The sequence below is a fragment of the Sabethes cyaneus genome, chromosome 3, assembly GCF_943734655.1.
Source record: "Sabethes cyaneus chromosome 3, idSabCyanKW18_F2, whole genome shotgun sequence".
Classification (NCBI taxonomy): Eukaryota; Metazoa; Arthropoda; class Insecta; order Diptera; family Culicidae; genus Sabethes; species Sabethes cyaneus.
In genome coordinates this window covers 42,326,253-42,336,507 of record NC_071355.1, presented here as the reverse complement: position 1 = coordinate 42,336,507, position 10,255 = coordinate 42,326,253, and the positions used below count along the sequence as shown (strand labels likewise).

Genomic DNA, 10,255 nt, shown 5'->3' with positions numbered 1-10,255 from the left:
CTAAACCTATACCAATTTGATATCTGTGCTTGGGAAGTAAGCCAAAACAAGTGACAATTTCCTCATTTCAACAAGATTTCTTAACACCGCGGTTCAACCTAGACCATTTTGATGTCCTTGCTTGGGAAGTACGCCAGAGAGAGTAACAAAGCCCCTCGTGCCAACAGATTTCTTACGAACGCGATTAAACCTAGTCCAATTTGATGTCTGTGTTAGGGAAGTGTGCCAGAAAAAATGACACAAGCTCGTTGTCCCAACAGATCGCAAATTTTTTACTGCGAGACGATTACACCTCGGCGAACTTGATATCTGTGTTGGAAAAATGTGCTACAGCTGTAGTGTTCGGTTATAATACGACTCTGTATGAATACGCATGCTTGCCGTTTCATTAGAAGTGTAGAGGAAAGATGTGCTGTTGATAAAATAGGATTGAATCGGTAAAATCCCTTCAACGTGGGAAACCATGGATAATAAAAACAATCTTTAATTTCAGTAAGGCAGCAGGAAAGTTCTTGATTTTGTTAAATTGTTTTCACGCACAATCTTTTGAGAATTGAACGTATGCAATGTTACTACTTTGATAAATGTTACATACAACGCATGTAGCAGGTATATATGTATAGCATGTATACATGAAGAATCGAATGATTACAAGCATGAATACATGCCACTATCACTACAAAGAGACTTACGTAGTCCTGCGTCACCTATATATGCGGTCGTGTTTTGTACACAACCCCTCTGATTTTTTTTAAAATTATTTGTTAACCGTAAAATTAAACCGTAACCGCAAATTTTGCTTCACATAAAGGTTCTGGTAAAAATCCTGTGGTGGGTGGACCACGTTTGTAATAAACAGCTCAGGATTCGGCGCATTTGTACTGTACGAAAAGGTAAGAACGACAGTGATATAACACCACAGTGCAGCGAAACCATTCGTTCTAACCATTAAAGTCCTTCCACGAAGAACTGCTCCACTTTTATTAGCTTCCGGTTGGCCACCTACGGTAACGCAGCAAAATTATACTAAACAAATAATACAATCGTCCTGGAAGTTTAGTAGGTACAGCGATTCTACTAACGATGTTTAATTTGGGTCGCGTGTGTGCGTGTGCTCTGTTTACTTTTGTGTATGTGTTCGCATGGGCAAGATCGTCTGAACCATCCTCTATGAATACTGAATCGCGTACCCGTACCGATAGCTTTTAGCGATCAGTCTAACATCCAGAAAATAGCACTCATCCGATTCGGTTCCAATAGGTTGTAATTTCATTTCAGGATTTTGCCTCTACTTATAAATTAACTGTGTAGCGTAACGAAATAATTAAAATTCGAAGAAAAGTGTAAGGTTAGGATTTAATGAACTCCCAGTTTTTTCTTCAGTGATTCCGGCATCTCTGGGGGTGGTGGACGCGGGATAGACAAAGCTACCTTGACACCGTCATAAATGAACCACTGCAGAGCGGTCAGCGTACCGATCATGATGATACGTGGCATCAAACCATTCCACATTCCCATGAATCCGAGCTGCTTAGCCACGTCGAACGCACTGGATCCCTTGGCTTGGTTCAGTTTAGACACGACCACATCAGCCGGGTGGGACACGATGGCACAGAACACACCGGCGATGTAACCGGCAGCGAAGGTCACCAAAAGCTGTTCACCCTTACTGCACTGGTCTCGTGGTTTCGGTACGACATAACTGGGGCGAATCGTTTGCTTTTTAGTTTGATGCTGGTGTGACAAAAAATTTGTTTTTAACTTACCGGTACAACAATTCGACGGTCTTCTCGAAACAGGCGAACTTCATCATGGTATACGGGATTTGACGGCACCACAGAGGAACCAGACCCTTGTAGAAGGCAGCAATACCCTCATCGCCCATCATCTTGGGCATTGCCTCACGCATGGTGTTAGCGAAGCCGGGTGTAGTCTGGATCTTGACCTTAGCAGCCTCGAACGGCGACAGAGCAATGTCGGCAAAGAACTCAGCCGATGCTGAAGCACCCAGATACAGCCAGGTGCGGTACAGGTAGGCATTCTCCTCACCAAGCATGTTGGCATACTGCACCTTGAACACCTCATACAGGCCAAACTTGAAGGCTCCCTAGAAAAAGTAAGTAGATATCAATTCAAAGCAATAGACTGCAAAAAAACTGATTGTTTAAATAACTAATACCCAGCCTATAAGCCTATAATACTTAATATTTAAAAGAAAATTTTATATTTACAATCAGCAACAAAAAATAATCTTAATGCCATGTGCATGGAATAAGGTGTTTAAAATTATTAGCTCGAAATTCGGGCTTCTCATGGTACACGGAAACTAAACGCAATCATTTGGCAAGAATGGTGCCAGAAGTTCACGCTACCAGTGTACCATACCATACTCATATACCAGAACTAAGTGATTCAGAAAGGATCAATAGGTAAAAACCACGGAAAATTCTATTCTTCTGTTCGGTCATTGGAAGACATAGGTTTAATTCTTGTTAAACTTGTTTTAGCATTGTTTTAAGTTTTGTTTTAACCATCCACCTGTAAACATCATAAGCTATCAAAGGAAGCAAATAAACTGCACGTTGGTGCTGTACAAATTTGAAAACCCCCTGTTTCTCACTTTAACAACTGCAATTTCGGAGCATCGTTACAAAGATCCTTTTAAGGGTCAATTTGTAGAGTAAATTCAACGATTGCTTCCGAAACGAATTTGTACACCGCCGCTGCAGCGTGAACATAAAATTGGTCCAACCGAACCGGATCATTGCGCCGTTACCGCTAGCATATCGAAGCGAGTTACGATTGTGCCCTGTCACCACTCAAGTCGGAGTGTCTCCTGCAAGTTACAACGCTTGGGAGAAGTCGTTATCGTCATCCATGTTAATTCCTGCAAGTTTGAAGCGCTTGTGAGGAATCTTCGCCACCATCAACGTTCTTCCAAGCCACAAGGGCTTGAGAATTATTCCGCACCTGTTCCGGCTACCCATAGCAAATACGAGACGAGTTTCGATTGTGGCCTGCCACCATTCATCGGAGTATCTCCTGCAAGATACAACGCTTGGGAGAAATTGTGATCGTCATCAATGTTACCAACCGCAAGTTTGAATCTCTTGTGAGGAATATACGTCGTCATCGACAGTTCGAGATTATTCTTCGAAAAAAGTGAAGTGAATGAACAGTAATTACCAAACTGAAGTGAGTGCTTACGTATAAACGAACACTGTAGCAGTAGACAAAGGGAAAATTAAAGCGAACTTAAATTGATAAATATGCCCGTGATGCATTCGCCGTCGCATTCCGATAATGGGACGGGTTCTGCACCGTTCTACGGCTTCGCCGAAGGGGAAACCAATACAGATTACACCCAATCCACCATCCTCACCCCAGGTGGTCATCCAACAGCAACCCTTAAAGGCCCCAATTCCCACCTTTGATGGATCATACTTCATGTGGCCAAAGTTCAAAGCTATATTTGAAGATTTAATGGCTAAGTCGGGAGATACCGACGCACTTAAACTGTATCACCTTGACAAGGCTCTTGTGGGTAATGCAGCAGAAGTATTGGATGCTAGGGTTATGATAGAAGGCAACTATCAGCAGGCTTGGGCAATACTAACGGAGCGCTTCGAAAATAAACCCGCTATAGTAGAGTGCCAAATCCGTGGACTACTATCATTAAACAAAATGTCGTCGGAATCGAACAAGGAATTGCGTGCTCTGTTGGATGAAGTTACTCGTCATGTTGAAAGCTTACGCTACCTAGAGCAACGGATTCAAGGTGTATCAGCTCGCAACTCGCAAGTCTTGGGAATCAATATAAAAAAGGGTGAAATTCCGAAATACGAACCAACAATGAAGTTCCTACGTTCGAGATGCCAAATCCTTGAAAATTGCAAGGCAACATTTCAAGGTCGAATTCCAACTGCCAAGCCAATGCAAAGTCAGTCGTTAAGGATAAACCCACAGAAGAGTCATGCAGCCGTAACCGACGATTCTACCACGAAAACCACTTGTGACATCAGCAGTGGTCCTCATCGAACCTTTCAATGTCCATCTTTAAACAAGCTTACGCCAGCTGAAAGAAGTGAGAAAATTAAGGTTGCAAAACTTTGCTACAATTGTTTACGTAGGGGTCATCAGACCAAACAATGTCTATCCGGACAGTTTTGCAAGAAATGTCAGCGTCGGCACCACACAATGCTTTATGAGGATAGTGTTACAATGCCAAGAGTCGAAGTGAACGTGTCCGCACCGCATCATGCAAAACTGAAGAATCCCATGTTCGAGCGAGCTCGTCGCAGGCTAACCAAGCACTGCAAGAAAGTTCGTCGGTTTCAACGGCCTGCAATTGTGTAAGAGCAGCCAAAACTGTACTGTTGCTCACAGCAGTGGTCAATGCTATTGACAAAAATGGCCAGTTACATCCCTGTCGTGTTCTTTTGGATAGTGGATCCCAAGTGAACTTTGTGGCAGGGAGTGTTGAAATGTGGAGTGGAGAAATGTTTCTATAACTGGTATTAACGCTTTACGTTCTCTTGCTCGGGACAAGATTTTGTTAAGGTTTCGGTCCCGCGTATCGACTTTTCATGCTAACCTTGAGTGTTTAGTCACACCTAAAGTGACTGGAGCCATACCAACTTCCGAGATTGATGTCAGCCAATGGAACTTTCCCGAAGGATTAATTCTAGCTGATCCCGAATTTCACAAACCAGGTCGTGTGGACATGTTGATAGGCGCAGAGCTTTTTTTTTCGAGGTGTTTAAACCGGGCCAGCTCAAATTAGCAGACAACCTCCCACAATTACGTGACAGCCACTTAGGGTGGATCGTATCGGGTGTAGTGGATGAGCCATTCACTGGCTGGGCATGAGCCATATCCAATCCAACTCCTCAACATTGCAATATTGCAACTATTGATGAAGTGGAGAATTCAATACAATGTTTCTGGCAGGTGGAGGAGGTTCCAGATGCACCTGTAATTTCCGCCGAAGAACATGAATGTGAAGCTCACTTTCGATCTACATATAAGCGTGATTCGACAGGAAGATTTATAGTAAAACTGCCTTTTAAAGAAAACCTTTCCAAGCTTGACGACTGCCGTGAATTAGCCTTGAAGAGGTTTTTAATGCTAGAACAACGACTTCAGCGCAATCCCGACCTATATCAACAATATCGAGATTTTATGCGGGAGTATGAGGTGCTTCGACATTGCCACGAAATAAACAATAAACATAGCCGATGCTCCTACCGTTCAGACTCATTACTACATGCCGCATCATGCGGTGTTACGGCCATCTAGTTCCAGTACGAGGTGCCGGGTCGTGTTTGACGCCAGTGCCAAGACCTCTTCATCTACCCTATCCTTAAATGTGGTTTTGCGAGTCGGTCCAGTGATACAGGCCGATCTCAATTCTATAATACTAAGGTTCCGCAAGCACGAGGTGACATTTTCAGCGGATGTTTCATTAATGTATCGCCAAATTCAAGTTTCACCAGGAGACACACACTTCCGGCGGATCTTCTGGAGAGAAGGGCCGTCTCAACCGATACGAGTGATAGAACTGAACACCGTTACATACGGAACAGCATCGGCGCCCTATCAAGCTACTCGCTGTTTGATGCAACTACCTGAAGATGAAGGAGATCGTTTTCCAGTTGCTGCCCGAATCATTAAGCAAGAGATCTATATAGACGACATTTTATCGGGCGCTGAGACTCTCGAAGAAGCCATCGAAAGTCAAATTCAACTCAAATCGCTACTTGCAAGTGGAGGTTTCCCAATACATAAGTGGTGTTCCAATTCACAAGAGTTTTTGGAAAATGTGCCGTCAGAAGAACGAGAGAAACAGACTTCATTGAAGGAATGCGGAACAAACAATGTGATTAAGATACTTGGTCTTCTATGGGATTCCACAGCTGATACGTTTTTAATTGCCAATCAGACCGATGTAGCACCACAAACCAGCGAACGCGTGACCAATTGGAAGATCTATGTCGCGATTGCCAAATTCTACGATCCAATTGGAATTTTCTCACCAACCATCGTCCTAGCGAAATTATTGGCGCAAAGCTTGTGGAAATTAAAGGTAGGATGGGATGAACCTATTGATGAAGTGGTGGCGCAACAGTGGAGAAAGTTGGCGCATTCGATGCCGTATTTGAAGCAGATTCAAGTTCCGAGATGCTCCACCTTCCGAAATGCCATTTACTATGAGGTACACGGATTTTCGGATGCCTCTGCTGTAGCATACGGATGCTGCATATATTTGCGAAGTATTTTCGCTGACGGATCAGCGAAAATGAGACTCCTAACAAGTAAATCCAAATTGGCGCCGTTGGAAGATATGACTATCCCAAGAAAGGAATTGTGCGCAGCACGTCTACTCGCACGAATGTTGCAGAAGGTAATTTCAGCTTTGGAGATGCAATTTAATGAAATCGTTTTGTGGTGCGATAGTACGATTGTCCTGGCTTGGATAAAAAAAACCTCTCAATCAATTACAAGTGTTCGTGAAAGATCGTGTTGCTGAGATCCAGTCGCTAACAGTTAATTACCAATGGAAGTACATTCGTTCCCAACAAAACCCCGCAGATACAGTGTCACGTGGCCAACTGCCCGAGGAGCTTTCAAACAACAATCTCTGGTAGAATGGACCTGAGTTTCTCGCTGGCTCATCGTATTTCACCGAAGAACCGGAGAGGGTGTTAGATGAAAATCTCCCTGAAATGAAATTAGTCATCGCCATGCCAGCAGTAAATACGGACCTTTTCCCATTTTTTTACAAGCATAGCAGTTTTCGACGAGTTCAGAGGATTATGGGTTATCTTCTGCGTTTAAAAGAAACTGTCGTAAAGCTGTTCAACAGGAGCGCTGTAATAGGAGTCTGACGGTTAGTGAGCTGCGCCATTCTTCTAAAATCATCATCCACGCCATTCAAATCAAACGCCTGGGTGACGAAATTCATCGAGTTATAAACAACCAACCTTGTAAGGTTCTCGGCAGCCTTGCACCGTTTTATCAAGATGGACTTCTACGAGTTGGTGGTCGGCTAAAGCATTCCAGATTATCATTCTCGGTACGACATCCTATTGTTCACCCTAATAAGGACCCACTTGTGCGAAATTTGATCCGGAAAATGCAGGTTGAAATGCTGCACCTAGGCCAATCTGGTCTGATGAATGCAATGAGGCAACGTTATTGGCTGCTTAATGCGCGATCCACCATCAGAATGGTTATACGCGGTTGCGTAAAATGTTTTAAAACGAATCCAGTCGGCTCAGCACAGCTTATGGGCAACCTACCCTCTGCCAGAGTTATACCTGCGGAGCCATTTTCTGTAACCGGGATAGATTACGCCGGTCCTATTTGGCTCAAACAAGGGTCACGACGACATCCAGTACTTGTAAAAGGTTACATAGCCGTTTTTGTCTGCATGACCACCATGGCCGTCCACTTGGAAGTGGTGTCGGACCTCAGCATGGATGCATTTTTAGCAGCTCTAAGGCGATTCATAGGTCGAAGGGGCAACATTGAGGCGGCGTTTTTCGTCGTTATGCAGCTATAAATTCTTTGTTTGAATTGGTCACATGAAAGCGTGTAAGCAAAGAGATGGTACACACGATTGAAAGTGCGGCACATGACCTGAATCGGTTCATTGTAACCACACATCATTACGGTTAAATGCAGGCCGAAAAAAGTCGCGGGATCGGAGATTTTTAGGCGCGATATTCATGTTCAGCAGGGACAGAACTTCTGGAGCATCAATTTCCCCCTCAAATAGTTTAGCAGCGATGATAGTTTTAGAAGCCTCCCTTCTTTTAACATGTTAGATGTTAATGTTCAGCAGTTTACATCTACCTTATACGGCAGACGGTTTGAAGGCTCGTTGCAGGAAAGGAATCCTAATACATGCCTGATGAATCTCCGTTGGATGGCTTCAATTCGTCATATCTAGAGCTGTGTATATGCACTCCACACCATAGAGGCTGTGTAAAGGATTGAGTGTACTAAACGGTTAAACAAATCTTGTAGTTCTTTGAATCCTCAACTGATCTTGTAGCAAGGAATATTTTCAAATCGTCTGCATTTAATAACTTGCTTCCGGAGGTATTACAAAACAGACAAAACGTTGTCATATATACAAAAAAGTAATGCGTTTAAATTACTTCCCTGTGGAACGCTGGACAGACTGCAATTTTTTTTTGACTGGGTGCCTAACCGTACCATGGACTAATTTTGAAAAGTATAAAATCAATGCAATTAATACAATATAAAATTATTTTACAGAATTTTGCTCTAATGAATCTGCTAGTTCCAGACAGGTATCTTACACATCTATCTCCTAACGTCATGGAATAGAAAAATTATCGTTTACACAAAAAACTGTCTTGCAAGAGCATTGGAAAATTATCTTTTGCCATGAGCGTATAAATATAAAGATAACTTTCAGACAAGAAGCCTTACACAGTTGGATGACATGATATAATTAGTGATGAACATCAAGTATTGCACTGGCTTCCCGTTTTTGTTATCCCTTATTTGACGCAATCCAAATTAACTGTTTATCCCTCTGAGAGGGGTTCGCCAGTACTTGAAGGCGGTCGAAACGATAAGCATGCGAGGAAAATATACGTTGATTTATGCGTAAATCTAAAGACCTGAAAACATTCTAGTTTCACAATCACAGTTGAACTTACCTGCGCCGAATAACCGAAGAAGGTTGGTGCCCATCCCTTCACCAGACCCTTGGTCCCCTCTTCAGCGACGGACACCTTGAAGCCATTGAACAGGTTCTTGTACTTGGCCTGATCAACCTGCAAGCGGCACTTGACCAGATCCAACGGCACGACGAAGGTGTGCGTCGAACCGCATGAAATAATACCACCCACACCGCACAGCAGGAAGAATTGGGTTGAACCGAACTCGACCTCGTCGGTGGCAGCAGCCGCAATCGATCGACCCGCTACCAGCGGTTTGCCTGCAGCGGTGGGACTATCGCACTGGACCCGGCTGAAGGGTGTTTTGAAGGGGGAATTGCGGGCGGCATCCAACAGTGCGGAAAACATGGTCGCTTAGTTTGTCGTACGTTGACGATTCTGTGGTCAAGGGTAGAGTACTGTAATGGGTTTAAACTTTTAGTTAAGTGCCTGGATTTAATTCTTACTATTGTATTAAAATTGTTGACCCTGTGAAAATTAGTTAGAATTCGAAAGGATTGCTATGGTAATTTGTTTTGTTCTTATACAATATTGATTGTTCAGAGTGATCTAATCACCAGCTTTCTCTGTATTGCATAATTTCGGGTTGACCTAAAGAAACCAGCACACCGCTGCAAACAAGGTTAAGTACATTGAGATACGATTAAAAATAGTTTTACTTTGTCAACTCGCAGTAGAACAGCAGTGTGAAGAATGTGGCCAAAAACCGCGTCATTACGATGTCAAAGAAGTCGCACGTTCGGAGAAGAGCAAGGCAAAAGCAGAAGTTTACGATCGCGACAAGTTGTCGAACGATGTCAAGTTGAAGTTCAATCAATTTAAAAATAACTGATTAGAAGATTGCAGGCTTTAACAGTGAGCTAGAAAAATTTCTAATATATTTTTTCTGTTCCTGCTTATGCTTAATCTCTGCTGGCGTAGATTTACTATGATAAATCTGCATGTTTTGTGTTTATGAATTAAGAATATTTTAAACTAATTTCGTTTTTAAAATATTTCATTTATAAAACAGCAAATATGGGGATTATAGTTCCTTGAAAATTTTCACCAAAATTTAGGTTAATGCTCCGTCGTCCTCCCAGTCGCATTACATAACAAAATTTCTATGAAAATTTTCGCTGTCAACAAATAGTTTCTAAAACACACACGATTTCATTTCACAAAACGAACAAATTAGAAAAATCTACAGATCACCACTAAATCAACAGTTCTAAATTGCCTATGTTCTGAACGCCCTCGAATCGTGAAAGTCGCAAATTTTCCTCCGTTCTACAGTTTTTCATTACCTTTTTGCTCTGCTCTCAGCAGTTCACTGTCACACACGCACGGTAACGTCACACACGGATCTCGGGCAGTCAGATCGCACGGCTAGAGCGATGCCTGGTGCTTTGTTCGAAGCTTGAATCGCGAGTGTGACTCGCTGGCTGCGGAAGATAGTTCCTGCGCGTGTCGTACTGTGAGTGAAAGGAAAGAACGGAAGAGCGCCAGCCAGAGCGAGTGTGCCTATACCCTTTTTTCACGAGTAAGAGTTTTCTCCG

At 43.0% G+C, this 10,255-nt stretch overlaps 1 protein-coding gene across 1 annotated transcript; it reads right to left on the bottom strand.

Annotated features, from left to right (window-relative positions):
• Positions 1–953: 953 nt before the first annotated feature.
• LOC128739215 (phosphate carrier protein, mitochondrial-like) lies at positions 954–10,212 on the bottom strand. Its single transcript, XM_053834656.1, has 4 exons — positions 10,004–10,212; positions 8,697–9,115; positions 1,767–2,107; positions 954–1,702 (listed from the first exon to the last, which is right to left on the bottom strand). The coding sequence occupies exons 2-4, from the start codon at positions 9,063–9,065 to the stop codon at positions 1,357–1,359; spliced, it is 1,056 nt and encodes a 351-aa protein (XP_053690631.1). The 5' UTR covers positions 9,066–9,115; positions 10,004–10,212; the 3' UTR covers positions 954–1,356.
• Positions 10,213–10,255: the final 43 nt, after the last annotated feature.